This window comes from Vipera ursinii (genome assembly GCF_947247035.1).
Source record: "Vipera ursinii genome assembly, chromosome: 1".
Lineage (NCBI taxonomy): Eukaryota > Metazoa > Chordata > Lepidosauria > Squamata > Viperidae > Vipera > Vipera ursinii.
Genome location: NC_139512.1, coordinates 319370850 through 319391183, shown reverse-complemented (window position 1 = coordinate 319391183; position 20334 = coordinate 319370850). Strand labels below are relative to the sequence as shown.

Sequence of the window (20334 nt, the reverse complement as noted above, 5' to 3'; positions counted from 1 at the left end):
GATGGCCTCCATGTTTATGTGTCTCCCACCACTTCCACACCACATGGTCCGACCCAGCCAATCAAGCCACGGTCTGGCTGTGGTGCTCCAGCGCCTCATGGCTCCTCCTAGAGGAGGCAGACAGCACCAGAGGGGACCCCACTCACACCGTACCGCCAGAGGGGCATTTACAAAAGCAAACGAAGATAGGAAGGGCAACAATAGGATAAGAATGCAACTCCGGAAAAATCCGTTGAAAAAAGATGCCAGAACTCCGTTCCAGTGCGTTCTATGACAAAAAAAGCCCTGGGCATAAATGTTTTGTCTCATAAATCTTGGTGTGCTTGATAAACAAATCCCATGAAAAGGAGGAAGCCCAAATTGAAATGAAGACTTTTACTGCACTATCAAACTAAATAGAAGGGCCACATACTACCTCTCAAGATTGGTGTTAGCATTACTTGTGAGGGAGTAGCAAGGTTTTTGAAGCAGTGGCACCAGCAGATGGGTCCAAGACGGTTCCAACTGAAGTCAGTAGCATCTTGGCACATTGCAATACAAGTCACATCCCCAACACATCATCATATACCTCAAAGGAGTAGAGTTTGTGGCCCAGTACTGTTTTATCCTTCTGACAGAAGCTGGAAGCCACTATGGGGACTGCTACTTTGAGTTCAGAGAAAGATGGGTGAATTTAAAAATAAATTATGGTCTATATATGCTGTAAGGCCTAACAATCACACACATAATAGTTTAAAGATGCCTAAAATTGTTGATAAAATTATGTGCTAAATTAATACATTTTTTTGCATCTGCAATGTCACAACCGCACTCACAAAGCAGCAATTTAAACACTCACATGAGTTCAGCAAAGGGAGAAAGTCAGTTATATTTATTGGCAAAAGATAGTTAACTGAAACATCAATTATAAAACAGAACTAAAAATACAAGTTTACCAATAAGTTACTTCATGTTTCTACATCAAAACAAACATTCAATATACTGTAATAACAAAGAGCAGAATACTTTTACATATATCAACATTACCAAAATGGATACTATTTGCATAGCATTTTCAGATTTAGTTAACATCAGGACAGGATGAGTGTTCCTTCAGTTCACAGGAGGAATCTTGCTGTGTGTGTGTGTGTGTTTGTGCGCGTGCGCGCGCGCAAACGCACACGTAGGTAGGTAAACAGATGGTATTTTGTATTATGTTGCCATTTTAGCTTCGTACTTAAGATAGAAATCACACATAAAGTTAATGAGATAAAAATCATTTATATCACAGCTACCATAATATGTGTGAATTTCTCTTCCTAGACATCTTGGTAATTATTCCCCAGGCCATTTGGAGGCAACAGATTATTTGCTGTAGCCTAAATATTAATTTGTTGCATCCAAATGGGAAATAGTTTTCAAGCAATGTTGCAGAGGAATCCGAAATTCTCTGGAAGCTTTATTGATTAGAAAACAGACACAATTTCCAGGGTTGCCAACCACTACACAACCTTTCCTATGACTTGCAAGAGATTGGATGATGAATTTTAAGGTACACACACTGAGTAATGCAGCATAGCTGGCTCAGGAATTCTGGGAGTTGAAGTCCAAGAGTCATAAAAGAGCCAAGGTTGCCTACCCCTGATATATACTATACAGCAGTGTTTCTCTGTCTTGGCAGCTTGAAGATTGCGTGGACTTCAACTTCCAGAATTCCTCAGCCAGTTGAAGTCCACACATCTCCAAGCTGCCAATGTTGAGAAACACTGCTATACACTATTTCACTTATGGTTCGTGTCAAGGAGAAACTGATCTCAGAATATGACCCAGAATCTTTGGCTATGTGCCAGATTCCATAGCAAACCAACAATAATTCCTTCACAGAAGAGGAAATGTGAAGATAGTTCACTGAAGACAGAAAGTTCAAAAATCCCCCCTGTTTTATGTACATTATTTCTGGAGACTTCGATCTGAGGAGGAAAAAATAATGATTTGGGATAATTACAGGCATGAAAAATCAGGAATCACATTACAGTAATTGGAGTAGTTTTACATACAGAACTCAGTAGCATGCTAAAATACAGGTTTTAACAAACATGTGTGCGATGGTCCCAGCTGATGAGTGAATTCAATTGCAACTGAATTATCTTCTTAAATGTTAACTGTTTGTCTGGGTATACAAACTCCAGCTCATGTCATTTCAGTGGTAATAGTTGCTGAAGGCATGCAAAATATACAGCAATGTAGTGATAAAGGCAAAGAACTGAAAAAGGAAAAAAATGGCAACGTTACCACCTATAATTTCCCTATTCCCAAAGCAAGTTAGCATATCAGACTAGGAATAGCTTTAAATTCAGTTTCGAATTCAGTTTCAAAATGAGTCAGAAACTAACCTTACACCTGTTTCTCTTCCAGCTACCCAGCTTGCTGGGTTCTTGAAGGATAAAATGAAGGTGAAGAAAATCTGACAGAACACAGTAGAAATGAGTTTTGTCATATAGTTTTTAACTTTCCAGGCTCCTGGCCTCTAAAAGGTGTTAGCATGCAACTTCTATTTTTATAATGACATGGGAGCTGTAGTCCTTCCCCCCCCACCCCCAAAAAACCCCCCACAAATCCAGGTGACAAAGAGCAGGCCTTCCTAATGAACCATGAATTTCTTTGTATACCTGTGTGGCCTGGGAAGCAGATTAAATTTACCATTAACCAACACGAACGTGTAGGATGAACAAAACATCTTACAACAGCAATGCTTCTCTGATGCTCAGGGCTTTGTCTTCCCCAGCACTTAGGCTCCTTGTTGAGTTAAACTCCTACAGTCTGATGGAGTAGTTTAGTTTTCAAGTCCCTTTCAACAGTTTATACTCATCCACATCCTGAATTAATTACTTTATTTATTAATTGGAGAACTTGTAGAACAATTGGCAAGTCAATATATTTTATCAACTCTAGCTCTGTATTTTCATGTCTTGTTTAGCTACAACCCTGTGCCGAAGGAAAAGGAAGGCTTCTTCCATACAAAAGTGTTCTTCCTTATAAATCCAGTATTAAATAGGTAGGGATAGACATGCTTGACCCAAAGCAGGCCATGTCCTACGTGAAAGTTAATACTGCTTTACAACAGGGCTTTGTTCATACTTGAGCCATTAAGAGTCACATTTATTTATTTATTTATTTATTTATTTATTTATTTATTTATTTATTTATTTATTTATTTTTATAAACCGCCCTTCTCCCGAGGGACTCGGGGCGGTGTACAGAGTAAGGTAGGCAAACATAATGAAACAGTACTGAAAAACAATAATCAAAACAAACTGGAACCCCAATTAGAGCTATCAGGCCAGGCCGGACTGCTGGAATAGGTAAGTCTTTAAGTCGCGCCGGACTTTTATGGGGGGGGAGCTGTATTCTAAAGGATAACAGCTGCAGCCAAAGCAAAATTAAATTTACAAATTTGTAATGTAGTTTAATTTAATTTACTCAAATTAGGTGCCACCTGATAGGGGGTTCACAGTATAACAAAAATGTTTTAAAAATCAACAAAAACAGATGAGAGAAGAAAGAAAGAAAGAAAGAAAGAAAGAAAGAAAGAAAGAAAGAAAGAAAGAAAGAAAGAAAGAAAGAAAGAAAGAAAGAAAGAAAGAAAGAAAGAAAGAAAGATGTACATGTACATGTACATGTACATGTAATATAAAAATAATACCATTAAATTTAATCTTTATGTCATTTCAACAAATTTCCATTGGAAATTTCATCAACTTTCATCTTACTGGAATACTTTGGGAGATTTATAAATATTTTTTGGTACACGTGGCAATCTTTAAGTCAATTGAAATGTCCCTGTTGTGATGAGTAAAGGATTTGTGTGTTGTTTCCCAAAGAAAAACCACTTTTTACCCAGTGCTGGGTAATTTACCAGGTTCAAAAAGCACTGATTTAATGCAAACAACAATTCAGAACAATTATCTAGCTTGTGACCTTTGAGTTGCAGCTGTTAAGAGCTTCCTTAGAGTGACTGGACTTAGTACTTTCTTCATAAGCATGTATTTAAGGGAAAGAGTATTATGATGGGAAACAGATGAAGCATTTGAGGGGGTAAAGGAACACTTTTTGAAATGTTGAGCCTAGCAGGGGCTCCCCTGCTATTTTCATTGTGGTTCCAGCAATAAAATGTCACCAGCAAACACTGAAATGGGAGGTTTCGAACAGAATAGATAGATGCTCAGGTGATGTGAGATTCTTACCGTGGCTGCAACATTGAGCTGATAGTAGCGAGGGATATGTACTGTTGGCACTTCAGTCTCTGAACGGATTGTTGCATTTGCCTGCAACACAGCAGCGCTCAGGTAAAAAATGCCTGTGGCTCCATGGTAAAGACTATCCTAAAAGAAGAAAGAAGTAGATGTAAAAAAAAACCCCAACAAGAAGGAAATGTGGAAATCTTCAACCTGTATATGTCATTATGCAGAATTGCCCATTAAGTACAGATGAAAGTCATCCTGGTAAGCAGCCCATTCACCATTCACCCACTTCAAATCTTTTTAAGCTGCAGGAGTTGTTGCCACTTACCAGAATTTTCCAGGATTCATAGTTTTTATGGAAGCCAAACAGGTAACTCAGGAGGAGCAGGAAGGAAATGACAAAGGAGCTGACCGAGACATACATGACCCACCCTTGCAGCAAAGGGAAATACACTGTGGTAGCTGCTACAAGGATCCAAACCCAGCAACCAAAGATCTGTCAGGGTGAAAAAAGTTGAAATATAAATGATTATCGCTAAACTTTTTTCCATCTCATTTCCATTGGTTTAGTCTCTGATGTATGCCTGTATTTATTTATTTGGTTGATTGGTTGATTTATACATTTAATTAAAATGTAACTCTGGAGCAGAAGGCTAAAGTACAAATAATGCCATCATATAAAATGATCTATCTTAAAACAGCACAGTAAACACACTGACAGCAACACAGAGATGCACAAAATGTCCACCTGAAACTAAGTTGGACAAGAATTCTGCACCAATCATTGCTGGACCATTGCAATGTATCTCAGGCTCTAAAAACTGAATGTGTCTGAAACCAGTTCTAGCTCTTCCTTGTCCAGGATTATATTGGCTATATAAAGAATGACCCTCAGCAAAAATAAGTATTTATATTATTTAAATAATATAAAGTAAAATATCTTTGTAACATGCTGTTATGATTTGTTTTTTTAATATTTTAAGCCTCTTCATTATTCATAAATTTATAATAAATATTATATACTTGAAATAAAATATTAATAAGAGACTAAACCAGCATTTAAAATGTTCCTTAAGTGGGTTGCAAAGTTACAAGTTAAAAACAAAACAGTAAAGTACAATGAATAGTAAGGCTATAGAACATTTTGGGTTTAATTCCAAATTATTTCAAACTATGTTCTGTATCCTATCCTTTAGATATTCTATTTTATACTGCATTTCACCAGCTAGCTTCTAAATGTGATATTAGATCTGGTTTACACATAGTGCTACATCATAATGTGAGGTGTGTATGTGTGCTTAGATCAATCAGCCTATTCTGGCATAAGCCAGTATGGCTTTTTAAACAAAGTATGCTGTAAAAAAATCCTGGCTTAGCATTATATAGGATTTCATCCATTGTATTTTCATGATTTCCCACTTCCCCTTAGCATCAGTGAGCCTTGGTGGAGCAGTGGGCTGATGCCTCCTTAAGTAACACCAGCTGCCTGCAATTATTGCAGGTTCGCATCCCACCAGGCTCAAGGTTGACTCAGCCTTCCATCCTTCTGAGGTAGGTAAAATGAGGACCCAGATTGTCGGGGGCAATAAGCTGACTTTGTAACAATGCCGCTTTGGGGGGGGAAGCCCTAATAAGCAGGCATATACATAGAATGAAGGCTATTGCTAAGCACATTTGATTTGCGCTTAGATTGTAAGCCGCCCTGAGTCTTCAGAGAAGGGCGGGATATAAATGGGATTAAAATAAAAATGATAATATGTAACATCAGCAGGATGTTAGTCCAAATTAAAAATATTAATCCATATTAAAAATATTTATGTTGGATAAATAACATATGCATATTTTGTGGTTAATATGAAGTAGACAAACCACCAATATTTTTTTTCAAAGAGGGCACAAAAGAGAACCAGTCCCTCACCTCTTTCTTTATTTTTTCTTTGAACAAAAAAAAATGACAGAGCAAAAACTTTTTTAAAAGGTTAAATCAAGAACAAAATGTAAACAAATGCATGAGAGAGAGAAAAATGAACTAGAGAATGGCAATAGAGTGTTTATATTATAGGAATGTATGTTGAATCCTAAGGAGAAATACTAATATTTTAAACAATTATATTCAATATTTCCATCCTGAACAACATATGGTACAAACCAAGGTAATTCATTAAGAAAACTGTTGTTAAAAAAATAAAACTTGAAGATAACAATTGGGGGAAAGGGGTTGTCAGTTAATGTCTATTAAATCCAATTTTAAGTAAATGAAATAATTTATGTCACTTGCACCACTGAGTCATCATTTGCACAAATGACATAAATGGATGCATATTCCCTTGAAACACCAATTATGGTGTTACGTATCAATTCACCACTCTGCTTTAGAAATTAAAATGTGAAATAAAACCAAAATCTGAAGAAAAGTGCAAAGTAAATTTTTGTCAATTGCATTCAAAGTTCCCTAAATGGAATTCTGAGGAATTCACCCTATAGCTAATAGCTGGTGACCAAAATGGACTATAGTTATTCTTCATTGCAAGGTTTTATCAATGATAACGTATCACTGCTACGTTATCTGCCAAAGCAATTTCAAAAGAGGGTCAGTCTTATTATTGAAGTATTTTGAAAAATCAGTAAATGACAAGTTATCTACTCTAATATGGTTTCTGCTGCTGCTGCTGCCGCCAGAGCATTTTTGAAAATAGCAGGTGGAAGGAATTAGGTCATTTATTTATTTATTTGATAGCTTGATCTTTTTAGTCTATTATTGATTTATATCCCACCTTTATTATTTTTACAAATAACTTAAGGGAGTGAACATATCCAACACAACTTCCTTCTGTTTTCCCCACAAAAACAACCCTCTGAGGAGAATTGGACTGAGAGATAATGTGACTGCCCTAAAGTCACCCAGCTGTGACTTTTCATGGCCAAGGCCGAACTAGAATTCAGGGTCTCCCACTTTCTAGCCCAGTAATTTAACCACTATAGCTAACTGGCCCTTATGCAATAACAGCTATTTGCTGTTCTATTTGAAGCAGTAAAATATCAATAGAATCTGACATGGAATAGTATTTTGTAGTTGAAAAAGAGTAGATCATTTTTTTCTCATAGGTTTACAAGTTTATTTTAAAGCTATGTCCCAGGGCAGGTTGCAATCAATTAATGTAGATACAATTACTCATCCAAGGTCAAACCACTCCCTTTCACATTCATGTTCAGGAATTCAATTAACCATCTGATTACTTAATATTATTTATCTTATCTTGACACTGGAACATAGAAACCAGAACTTGCAAGGTTCTACACTAATTCAACAGCAAAGGTGTGTATTGGCAGAGTATAGAATATATGATTAGAATATGAAGTTGGCAGTTACAATTCCAATCACATTTGTTCTTTGTGAATTCGGTAGAAGGTTAGCTCCATGACTAATGGACAAAATGTTTGATTTGATATATCTCCTTGATTATGAACAGCAGGACAATTTATGAAAAAAACTGTGTGTCAAAAATGTATTAAAAGTTGCTTAACATGGTAATATACTTTAGTCTATTTTTTTTTCTAAAAATGTTCAGACATTACAAATCTTTTATTAAAAAAAACAATGTGGATAATTATAAATACTTAAAATGACTTATTCCATAGAGAATTAAGCAGCCTTGCAAGTATATAAATAATTGTGCTAAACAAAGGGTGATCTTAGCACTTTAAACAACAAAATCCCTCATCCTCATCCCCACCATCTGTCACCATATTCTGAGCAGCGGAATAATAGTACATTTATAGTTCAGTTTTGTGCATATTTATTGTATTCAGCAAGGCTTCTCCTTTTAGAATTGTGATGTAAATAATCAACATACATTTTTAAAAGTATAATATTATATTAGGATCAACATAAATTTGAATTCCTGTCTCACAAACAGCCTGCTTTATCCTTATCCATTTCTCACTCATCTTGATTGTGATTGTCCTCAAAGGGAAGGGTGGACAAATGTCATCATATGCATCATTGTGTCAGTGCAATTGATCCTATGACAACATTTTGCTTATACTAGACCTCTGGCTGGCTTAAGATTGCAATCCTATCTTTCCAGACAACAGTTGCCTGTATACTTGCCTTTGTGTGCAAGCTCTAGGTAAACATGCATCAAGTTATGTTGCAGATGCACCTACCTATTGTTCCCTGCTAAAGACACATGTTTCTAAGCTCTCATGCAAAGGATTGTGTTACATAGGCACCTGTACCACAAACCTAGCCAGGTTCAGTGTTACATTTGTTTTGGTGGATGCCACTCATGAGTGATATTGACTGCCTATTTTCCCTATGTGTCATCAATAAGCCTTTTCAACAAATCCACATTAAAATAATAGCCAATTGCAGTCATGATCAACCAGACCAGAACCCTGCCTAGTCCAACATCTTCTTTGTTATTTCCGGCAACAAATACTAAGAAGCATGTTGCTATTCATTGGATAGAGAGGGAGAGAAAGTGTAGGATAAAGATTAACCCTGAGAAGTCTTCTCCAAGAGTTATAGCAATATGTGACAATCTAAACTGATGGTAGAACAGGACATAAATAGATATGGCCACCATTTTATCCAATCTTCTCCAATTCCAAGATATATTAATAATGGATTAAAAGCAAATGTGGTTATCTCCCTAATACTAGATCCTAATAAAGCAAATTCTTGGTATTGATAATATCCCAAGACTTGTCTCTGGCATCTGTAGGTATAACAAGAAACAACTCGCTCAAAATCTTGAAGAAGTCAATGTAAGCAAAATTCTGCGCTGAATAGGAGCAGTGATCTGATATCTGATTCTTACCTGTTTTGCACAAAATGTCAATTTAGAATCAAACAGAGATACTTAAATAGGACTTCCTGAAATATTGTACGTATAAAACTAGTCATTATTCAGGGAAAAGATTATGAAACAGACAAGGAAAAACGACTGTGATTACATTTGAAGGATATATCGTTTGTGAAAATATTTCAGCATGAACAGATTGTGAACTTTAAGAGTCGTTAATTCCAAAGAATATGATTGCCCTGCAATTCTCTTTGTCTGTCAGGTTCTTGTATACCTACTTCAGCATACTTTGTAATGGTGTATCCAGAAGTACCCAGCACTCCCACTTCATTTCCAAGAAAGAAAAGAAAGAAAAACAAAAACTTGATCTGAAGATGTTAAACTCTTTATTATCCACCAACCAGCACACACCCACTGAATGCCAGTGAGCAAGGATCACTGCCAAGAAAGCTAATGCTCCCACTTGCTGAGAAATTATCAGACAGGTTCTTCAAGGTGGAAAGTGTAGGAATACGCGATGAAAATTAAAAGCATTCAAAATGAAACCTCCACATATTACCGTATTTCAAAAGCCATAGTGTTATCTGTCAATGTTATTTTGTTTCTAAACTGTAGGTTCTTTCCAATTATAATTGTAGTTTCTAGAAATTCTCAAAAAATAATAGCTGGTGCAAAATTCACATATGCGAACACCACGCTGTACATAACTACATTCTAAACTGAACCAGTCAGATGCAGGTTCAAGTCTATGCTTAGCTACAGCAGCGTTTTCCAACCTTAGGAACTTGAAGATGCGTGGACTTCAACTCCCAGAATTCCCCAGCCAGCATAGCTGGCTGGGGAATTCTGGGAGTTGAAGTCCACGCATCTTCAAGTTCCTAAGGTTGGGAAATGCTGAGCTACAGTATTACATTTTGTATGAGTCGTTTTTCTAAAGTCAATTTTACTTCACAGAGTTGTTATAATATATTAGCATTTGTAGCTTTGAGCTCCTAGAAGAAAGGAAGGATAAAAATACAATTAAGAAAAAAATGTGATTTTATGAGCTGAAGCTAGTTTTGATTGCAGAATATGGCTGCTCTAGTGACATTGTCTAAGCTGCTTCTGCCACACACACAAAAAAGGAAAGAAACGACTGGGACCCAGATCTGCTTGAATATTTTAAGGGACAGGAACAAATAAAAAAGATTTAGGGTATCAAAAATCAAAAGGCATGTTCCTGCATTTCATCCTAACTTTGATTCTCACCTAAGCAGTCATATTTCACTTTATATTTAGTTTTTGTCATGATATTCTTCATGAATAGCCTTCCTTGCCCAACACTCAAAGAACTAAATATTAATTTAAAATATATGTATCACACAGAATTATAAATTTTAAATTGACCTCTTCCCATAAGTTTGTCATTTGTAGCAATTCACCAAACTTTCATGTTGCTTTCTCATGAACACTGTCAATTATTGTGTCACTTGTGAAAATGATAATGGAAAACAGAAAACTTCTTCCACTGAGCTGCCCATTTTTTATGCCTGAGCACAACCACCGTTACTATAATCATTGGTTCTTCTGTGCCACCATGGACTTGAAGATGCATTGCCCACATTGAGTAATGGTTTCTGGAACAATTTTGCAAAGAAGGCATTAACTAACATGCTTTTGTTTTCTTGCTTGCTTCATTTTTATTATAAGCCATCAGCCCCACAAGGTAGACCAGACAAAAAAAACCCAACTCCACAAGAAGGCTAAAACTGTATGCTAAAGATTCGCCATGATAACAGAATCTTCAAGTCTGGTTTTAATGTACCTTTCCCACTTTTATACTTCAGTGGATTAGGGAGGTATCTGTCTGTGCTGCTTCCAAATGTTATCTGGGTAGCTTGGACTTAAAATATATTTTACCAGTGGTTGCCTTGGCAACCGCGATTGCATTTACTATTGCATTTACTTTACTATTTACACAATCTTTGCTGAATAGTTTTCATATAAATAAAAAATACATGAGCACCCATGCACACACACACACACAACTCCAGTTGAGTTAAAATCCATTCCTCATACAAGGAGAATGCAATTAACATAAAGAAAAGAATCCCTCTGCCATGTTTTATAACTCTTGAATATAACTTCCTGAAAGGCCTCAAAGTGAAGTATAATACAAACTGCACTGCCACTACTTCCCAGTGAATTTCATTATCGCACCATGTAATGATGACAGTTACTTTGATCTGCTATTTTTTTAAAGATAGGACAAATTCCTGAACGCCAAGTTCCACAGATGGATGTAACCATAGGGAATCTCCAAGACTGTCAACTTAATCTGAATTCAACTGCATTTAAACGAGGACATTCTATTAGGGTTCCCCACCCCCCCACCCCGCTGGATATATAAAATCCAAGATACCAGCTGAATCCTCAAGAGAAAATAGTTCTGTATCTTTTGTTACCCAAACCTCGATGAGACTGACATAATTATTTTTTGTGACTCAAATCTAGAGACTTACTAGGAGTAGGAATGGGTGAAAGGGCAGAAAGTCCTATTCCTCTCTCTTCCCCTTTTCTTCCCCCCTACAAACAGCCCTGTACAAAGCCTGGGGAATCCTGTTTAATGAACTAGACTGAAAGTGAAAATGCTTCCATCTCTCTTCTTTAGATATGCTATTCTTTGGGGATGGGGTGGCGGGTTTAATGAACTCTTGAATTCCTTAATGAATTAATGAATTTTCTAAGTTGCTACATGGACCTTCCTTCTGTTCCTGAATTAATCAGCTCTGCTGTTTCTCCCTTGTGAAGCACTTTTAGTTGAATCAACCTTTATCCAAGGAATCACATGCCTAGCTACAACTAGCCTGTACATCAATCCTTTTTGGATTATTAATTGTGCATATCTTCACAATTCACTGTTTGAAAATATTGACCCATATCTTCAGAGAGCAAGTCCTGTATGAGCACAGCATCTTACTCAACCTCACAGCAGCCTAGTTGAATAATCGGAGAATAATTAGGGAGGGTGGAAGAAAGATTCCCCAAACCCTTGTAAACCAGATTGAATACTGTAATGCAATATTAATATCTCCAAGCTAACCATTCCATTGCTGACATAATTTCTAGCTATAGTTTTCTGAAAATTAGGAACAAAGAGTCAATCTTAATATACATCCAAACTGCTATCATATGATCAGCTTCATAGTTAGGGTATTATATGTTTTACATATATGAATAGACAAAGAAGTTTATACATTTGTACTTATGTCCTCATATCGATAAGTCCTCACACTTATGACAATCACTGCTTCTCTATAGTCAAGTGATCAAAATTTGGGTGCTTGGCAGCCAACATGTATTTATGATGGTTGCAACATCCTGGAGTCTTATGATCACCATTTATGACATTCCCAGCTAACTTCCAACAAGCAAAGTTCATGGAGAAAGTTTTATTTGTTTATCAACTGCATGATTCACTTAACACTATGACAAAGAGGTCAGAAAATCAGGTTCAACTCACTTAATACATGCCTTGCTTAGCAACAGAAATTCTGGTCTCCATTATGGTTGTAAGTCAAGGACTAACACAGCTCTCTTCTAACAAAGCTACAACTTTGCGCTGTATGCTAACTGTGGACAGATGTTTTAGCTCCTTAAAGTGCACATTTTAAGAGCAATGGGAAGAAGATATAGGGCATGTGCTTTGATGCATAGCTGATAAAAATATGCAAATCTTGAACCATAAAATGAAGTATGGAAAGTTTATCAATCTTCAAATAAACCTTTCATTAACTATGAGCATAATTAGCATAAAACATATGTGCATAAATCTGCATATATCATATAAGTAGCTAGTATCAGGAATCATCACTATGACTTTGTACACTATTTGTGTACTTATAGTGACACTACATAGTGTGCAAAACTGTTCCATTTTAAATTGGAGATAGAGATTTTAAAAAATACAACAATATTAAGTTAGTTGACTTACCAGTTCTGGCAAGACTAAGGCATATGGTATTGTTTTTAAAATGGCCAGTCCTGAAGGAATGTCTTCAGGTGCTGGGCATCCAGGCGTTGGTCTTGAAGATTTGGAATCCATTTCTATTGTCTCTGTGTAGCTCTTGTTACGATCTGCTATCCACGATTACTTCTGCAGCAGAACTGTTGGCATGTGAAGCTTAAAATAGTATCCAGTGGCACACCCATGTGGACGTCAAAGGTGAAATCAGTTCCAGCCTGGCAGGTAGCTGTAGTCATTGTGGAAGAATTTCATACCACACCAAGACTAAGGCAGCTCATCCATAAGAGATAAGAGGTCAAGTATCCTGGTGGATATATTTGTATGTGATTAAATATCCTTTGGTAGTAGAAGGAGATGCACCTACAGATTCTGACTCTTTCTAAAAGTGTTCTTTTTTGAGGATCGAGTTCCCCTTTGGTTCCATTCCGAAGCATTGCCACTGGAAAGTTTCTTGCTATCTATCTGCATTCTGAATCAACAAATCCACCTCTAAGAATAATGCAAGAAATCTTAAATATCCTCTAGTCCGGTGTCTCTGTCTTGGCACCTTTAAGATGTGTGGACTTCAACTCCCAGAATTCCCCAACCAGCAGTTTGCAAGATTGAGAAACATTGTTCTAGTCCAGCCTAAATGGAGAAATTTGGTAAGTCATCCCCAATAAATGACTATCCAGCTGAACCTCTGTTTCAAAATCTCCAATGGAGCAAGTTGTGTTTTTAATTTTAGGAAGTTACTCCGAATATTGAGCTCAATTTTCCTCGATTTCTGCCCACTAATGTCCCACTGCTTCAAAAGAGAACAGCTTTTTTGTTGTCCCTTAGACTTACGTTCTGCACCCTAAATATGCTTAGCTCACAGAATATGCTTGCAAGTCCTCATCTCATCCTATATCTCTTCTGACTTCCTTCAACTTCTCCACATCCCTTTGAAGTACAGTACTCAGTACTATACACAGCATACAAGCGTAATTTATCTAGAGCTGAATAAAATTGAACTATTTTCTTGCCTGTGTCTTGCGATCTTAAACCTCTGAATTAGTGAAGCTACGTGACCACTCCTACAGCAGAAAGGATAAAAAACTCAAGTTACTTTTAACTGCTTATTTTGGAAGGTTTTGCTGCTTAAAAGCTGCTTTACGAGTGAGCATACTGCTAGGAGAAGCCAACAGGGAGGGGTAGCAATAGTTTAACAGAGGCACAGAGAGGAAGAACCTAAAATCTGTTTGTGGAATTAATGCCTGCTTTGTTGTTTTGTTCTGCAATCAATACATGGCGTTATACATGTTTTTGAGCAACAATCATATTGCTTCAGGAACTCTCAGTGCTAGCCTTGAACTCATTTATTCACTTTTCTAAAGAATGTAATTTGTCTTTGGGTCTTACATGGCCTTTCTTTTTAATGGGGAGCAGGAGGTAACAGGGAAATTAATTTCTACTACATTTGAGCATCCTTTGCCAATCCTTCAATTAATGCAAAATAACAAGATGCCACCCAGTGGGCACAGGAATGCATTGTATAAGAACCATGAAACATACAATTTCACTTGTACAATCTTTCCCAAAGGGTAGGTAAATGATCACTGAATTGGTTATTGAACCATAGTACTTTGGTAATGGGGACTTGTTGTTTTTCCCCCTAGTTACTGTCTTCATATTGCTATTCAAAAGCTTGTTTTTAATTCCAATGCAATTGAAATAGAATCCTGTGCCAAGAGGTTAAACAGTTTACATGACTTTGTTTCAGCACATTCTTTCATTTTTTGAGCATTTTCTCCTTGGGATAGAATAACAGAATAACAGAGTTGGGGGGGGGGACGTTGGAAATCTTCTAGTCCAACCCCATGCTCAGGCAGGAAACCCTACACCATTTCAGAGAAATGGTTGTCCCAATCTCTTTTTAAAAACTTCCACTGTTGGACCATCTGGAGGCACATTGTTCCCAATTAATTGTTCTAACTGTCAGGGAGTTTCTCCTTAGCTCTAGGTTGCTTCTCTCCTTGATTAGTTTCCATCTGTTGCTTCTTGTTCTGACTTCAGATCCTTTGGAAAATAGCATGACTCCCTCTTCTTTGTGGCAACCCCTGAAATATTGGAGCACTGCTATCTTGTCATCCTTAGTCCTTCTTTTCATTAAACCTTTCATTAAACTATGATAGTTCATAGCGAAAGTCTAGTAACTACATACTGAATTATTCTCATCATTTTAACTATGAACGTTTGTGCTTTAAACAAGGATGGCTGTGAGGTTTTATTTATTGGCTGGGGCACATTAGTTTGTGTAACCTTCTATATTTTTGAGAATAGTATAAACCAGGGGTGGGGAGTCTTGGCTCTTTTATGACTTGTGGACTTCAAGTCCACAAGCTGAAATCCACAAGTCATAAAAGAGCCAAGGTTCCCCACCCGATATAAAAATCTGAAATAAAATGAGCAGAGGTCCTTCATTTATATTCATCAGATGTAAACACTCTATAAATCTACTTTGCTAACAGTTTTGCAAGCTGCTGTAAATCTATACATAGATATATCCAGAATACATGTTTTGTGTTAATTAGAAATTATACATCATACAAACACACCCGTATAGGGGAAAACCACGCACCTCCAAGAAATACTGTAGTGTTGAGGACTACCGTATAAACCTACCTACTCATTTTCTATATGTTCCTGATCTGAGATGAAGACAAGTACACAGCAAGGTGCTTAGCCTAAAGTATGTTTAATTATATACATATTTTAATTTTGGAGTTTGAGGCAAGGAATTTAAGTCTATTAACTTAACCTAGTTTTTAACCATTTTAAGGGCAGCACTGACATGTTTGGTTGAACAGATTCCATTGTCTTGCTGTTAATTGATTGGGAACACATCCAAAAACATGACTAGTTCTAGCTAGCCTTGTTAAACCAGTTTCTTCTCTACAGCTATATTTCTGTTTTGGGATCTTTATGCAAATTAAGGCAATTGTTATTTATTTCAGTGAGATGTGTACCTGGAGATCAGGACAAAATCCAATGGTGAGTTTCTGAAATAAGTAACTGATAAGTAGATAATAAAAATGTGCTTTCAGATGTACTCCATTGGGTCTTTCAAATTCTGTGACACGGCTTTCAGACTGCTTTTAAGTCTTCAGGCAAAAACAAGAAGAAAGCCCTCTGCACAGGGAAATTCCTTTTGGGTAAAGTTGAATTCAGCACTATTTGGGAGACTTTCTACAAACCAGTCTCATTTCCTTCTCAAAAAACTACACCAGTATCTTTGCTTATCATTCTGGAGCGATAAAATACCTGGCAACACTGAAAAAGGAAAATATGTTGATAAGCCCCACTAAAGTACTAACATAGCAACACAGATCTGTCAAGCTACTTCCCTCCTACCAAGCAAAAGGCAATTAGGATGGCAAATTGGTCATTAAACAAAGTAGTAGTTATGTGAAACACTCTGTGTGTGTGTGTGTGTGTGTGTGTGTGTGTGTGCATATATATACACACACACACATACACACTGTCATAAATACAAGAATTGGCCACAAAGTTACTTTTTCATTTCCACTGTAACTGGTCGCTATATGAGGCAGTCATTAAATTAGAACTATCTGTATAATTTGTCTCACATTCAGTATTTGTAGTAGATACCAACATTTATCAAATTAAAGGTAAAGGTAAAGGTAAAGGTTCCCCCGCACATGCGTGCTAGTCGTTTCCGACTCTAGGGGCCGGTGCTCATCTCCGTTTCAAAGCCGAAGAGCCAGCGCTTGTCCGAGCAAATTAAATTTGCTTAATGTAAATAAATATAAATGAAATAGGAAAATAACTCCATGAAGACAAAAACATGATAAAATATCTTTAGTATGCATTTACTTCCTTCATAAATATACAAATCAATAACCAACATGATAGTTAAATTTTTAAAAAGTTTATCAATACCTTGCGTTTATGAACTTGGTATAAACATTTTAGCCAAATGATAAAAATACATTTTGGAACACATTATCAATTCTATTTAATTAGTTCAGGTTGGCTTGGCAATTGGTAGATGAATAGCCACAAATGTCTTTCATATTAGAGGACTATTTTTTCTAGCCTCTCCTAAAAAATCATATGCAGTTTCCATGACATCAAAAGCTTTGTGAGGGCTTTCCAACGATAGCAGAGAAGATAGACTGCTACCTCTTTCTCGATTTTTCTTCAGGAATTCAGCTATTATTCGCCAACGAGTGCCTTCAGATTCTTCTTCTGCCCACTTATACTCTGGGAGCGACACAGACTGAAGAAGCGGATAGACGGTGTCATGGTAAACCAAGACAAACATTGATTTCAGAAAATCCCGGTCTCTCTAATTAGGAGGAAGAGGAAGCAGAATACTTAAAATGTATTATTCCCAAATTTCAGACTACATCATCATGACAGCTATTTAATATGGATTTCAGAACAGATCATGTCTTATATAACCTTCTATAACCCTTATAGAAGGGCAGGTCTTCCAAATGGGCTGCATGGATATATCTGAACTAATATCAACAGAATAAAAATTCTGTAATAGGATAGGCAATGTTAAGTAATCTACTGAATATATGAGATAAATACAGCAAAAGAGTAAGACCAGGCTTTCTTCTACTTGCACCATTATTAAACGTTTATTTTCATGAAGATGAATTTACTAAGGAAGATGTTCAGCCGAAAGACAATAACCTGTTTAGACTGAAAGTTTTTACAGGTAGTCCTTGCTTGATGACCACAACTGAGACTGAAATCTTGGTCACTGGGAGAAATGGCCGTTAAGCGAGACTCCCACAGGATTGTTTTGCTCAACAACAGCAATCCTGGCATTCTGGACTGCAGTCGTTAAGCAATCTCCTTGGTCATTAACCAGATGGAAGAAAGAATTGCCCGCTGAAGGGTTTGAGCTCCACTTTCTTATTTATTTATCTAAAAGATTTGTATGGCTGTTCATCTTAGAATAACACAATAACAAAAAAAACATGATTCAGAATCTAAACAAGGACAATATGAAAAACTTGAACATTGTTACAGAGATGCAACAGTGGGAAACTCAATAGAAGGAGAATACTAAATTTACTTGGAACATTATACTTAGAATTGGTACATTCTACTGTTGGATATTATTCAACTCTTGATTGCTAAAATGAATTCAAATGGTCCTTGACTTATAACCACAGTTGGAACCAGAATTTTTATCACTATGGGGTTGTTAAGTAAGTCATCATGTGACCAAACCTGATTTTAAAACCATTTTTACTGCAGTCATATCACACAGCTGTTAAGAAAACCTGACTTTCCCAATTAGTGTTTGTTGTAAACTGGCTGGTAAGATCACAAATTGCAATCATGGGGCCACAGGATGGTGCAATTGGTTATAAATGCAAACCACTTACCAAGGGCCCGAATTGCGATCAAATGACTGCAGGGATTGTGCAACAGTTATAACTTCAAGGATAGGTCCTAAATCACTTTTACACTTTTTAGTAACTTTGAGAAGTGTTTAAATAAATGGTCCTTAAGTCAAGGACTATCTGAAATTATTTTTCTAGAAAATGTTGGAAATGTACCCAAGAGTCTGGATCCCTTTTTATATGTTATTGCAGTGTTGTAAAGCTGGACAGAATCAATATTGTATATGCTAATAGCTGGAAGAATGTTATATCCTTTTTATTGCAAAAGACATTTGACTTACCCTTTGGAAGAATGGCTAATTAAATTGTGGAAGTTTGCTTTGATGTCCAGATTAGCTTCTTACATAAAAAGTAAATGATGCAGAATTTAATTCTAATTGGAAATGATTCTTGGATTATGTTATATCTGAAATGTGGGTTTTCTTATCTATAGAATTATATATTATTCCAATTTATAACTTTCAGCATTGATCTGATGTATCCTTACGTTTATAGCTTTGTCAATGATTAATACTGTGCTGATCAAACATGTTCAATTCAAAGTCCATCACGAATAATTATCCATAACTTATTTCTTGTCTTTCACATGCTCAGTATTTTTCTTATATTTCTTTCTACTTAAATTCTTTCAAAACATTAAATCAAATTTCAAATTCAAAAATAAGAGAATAATGAAAAGAAAAAATAAGGAAGAGGAGGGGGAGGACCTAACCCAAAGTAGACACACATGATGAGTCTTATCTTTATTTTTAATGCTTCCTATCACAACAGAGTAATGCTCTGCTCTATCTTTAAAGTAAAATTATAGCAGTAGATATCCATATAAATTAGCTGAGTTCATCTTATTCATATACTAAATTATAGCAAATTAAGCCATCAATTTAACATTTGTATCACTTCCGCTTTGTACCAGCTTGCCTTCCAGTGCAGCTGGGAAAAAAAAAGGCATAACTTGAGCTTCAACTTCTTGGTCAGGTCCCACAAGTTGACTATGTTCCTCCCTAAAGTAGGCAACTTTTTCTTTTTCATACCTTGTATTTAACTTTAAAAGAGAGAAAAGAAAAAATACAGAAAAGGAAAGACAAAGAAGGAAACTGAGAAATTAAAAAATGCAATGTAAAAAATAACAGCAATTCCATCATCACAGGTTGGGATATCGGAATAGATTCTACTCTAAACAGTTTGCAAATAAAAACAGCTGAATGAGATGGCCAAACTAATTTTCTGGCTACCGTGATCACTGAAAACAATTTAGACATGTGCTGCAATATATTGTGGAAAGAGAGCCTTTACATCCAGTTAAAGTCAAAGCTACCTAGACATAAAGATTTGCTGGACAAGACACTAAGGACTTCTTGGGGAAAAAACACCCTTGAACAAAATGCACAATTTCTGCAGGACTCTTCCTATCAAGAAGCTGTGGGGTGTCTGTGTGTGTGTGGGGGGTGTTTCTGCGCAATGAGACATAGGGTCACAATTTCATTACATGTTTAAAGTACTGTCTTCCTAATTGAAAATGCTTACCTTTTCTGATCTCTTCAATGTACTTTCTTTCTCTGCCCAGGAACTCTAAAAATAATAAATTTCAAAACTTTACAGACAGTTGTCCAATTTTCAAAGTGTTTTATATAGGTACAGAAGAATTAGAAGGACTGTGCGATTATACTCTGTACTTCTTTGTGGTTCGTTGTATTTTACATTACACCAACAGAAAGTTGGGGGTTCTCACGGGATTTTCAAATCCTGAAAAAGACATGCTATTCCAAAAACCCCTGAAAAGCTCAAAGAAAGAAAAGACCTAGATTCTGGTTTACTATAAGAGATATGAGGTGAGTATAGTTCCGCAAAATATAATTCAAAACTGTATTTTGAATCCTAAATCCACTGAT

General features: G+C 36.4%; 2 protein-coding genes across 3 annotated transcripts in view; both read right to left on the bottom strand.

Moving 5' to 3' along the window:
• Nucleotides 1-1786: 1786 nt before the first annotated feature.
• On the bottom strand, nt 1787-13143 carry MALL (mal, T cell differentiation protein like). Its single transcript, XM_083348397.1, has 4 exons — nt 13002-13143; nt 4549-4716; nt 4224-4361; nt 1787-2242 (listed from the first exon to the last, which is right to left on the bottom strand). The coding sequence occupies exons 1-4, from the start codon at nt 13110-13112 to the stop codon at nt 2180-2182; spliced, it is 480 nt and encodes a 159-aa protein (XP_083204523.1). The 5' UTR covers nt 13113-13143; the 3' UTR covers nt 1787-2179.
• A 3719-nt stretch (nt 13144-16862) lies between these two features.
• The window catches only part of NPHP1 (nephrocystin 1), a 47258-nt gene continuing 43786 nt past the window's right edge, over nt 16863-20334 (bottom strand). For both annotated transcript variants that reach the window (XM_083350696.1, XM_083350697.1), the window contains 2 exons: nt 19970-20014; nt 16863-17367 (listed from right to left, as the gene is read on the bottom strand). In XM_083350696.1, coding sequence (XP_083206822.1) covers nt 17089-17367; nt 19970-20014 — 324 coding nt within the window. In that variant the 3' untranslated portion in view covers nt 16863-17088. The remainder of the gene's footprint in view (nt 17368-19969; nt 20015-20334) is intronic.

Excerpts from the sequence above, each read along its gene's own strand:
- MALL (XM_083348397.1), bottom strand. The coding sequence starts at position 13,112 with ATGGATTCCAAATCTTCAAGACCAACGCCTGGATGCCCAGCACCTGAA. Across the intron at positions 4,717-13,001 it reads CCTTAGTCTTGCCAGAACTG|ATCTTTGGTTGCTGGGTTTG; the intron begins GTAAGTCAACTA and ends TCACCCTGACAG. Across the intron at positions 2,243-4,223 it reads AGCTCAATGTTGCAGCCACG|TTCTTTGCCTTTATCACTAC; the intron begins GTAAGAATCTCA and ends TTCCTTTTTCAG.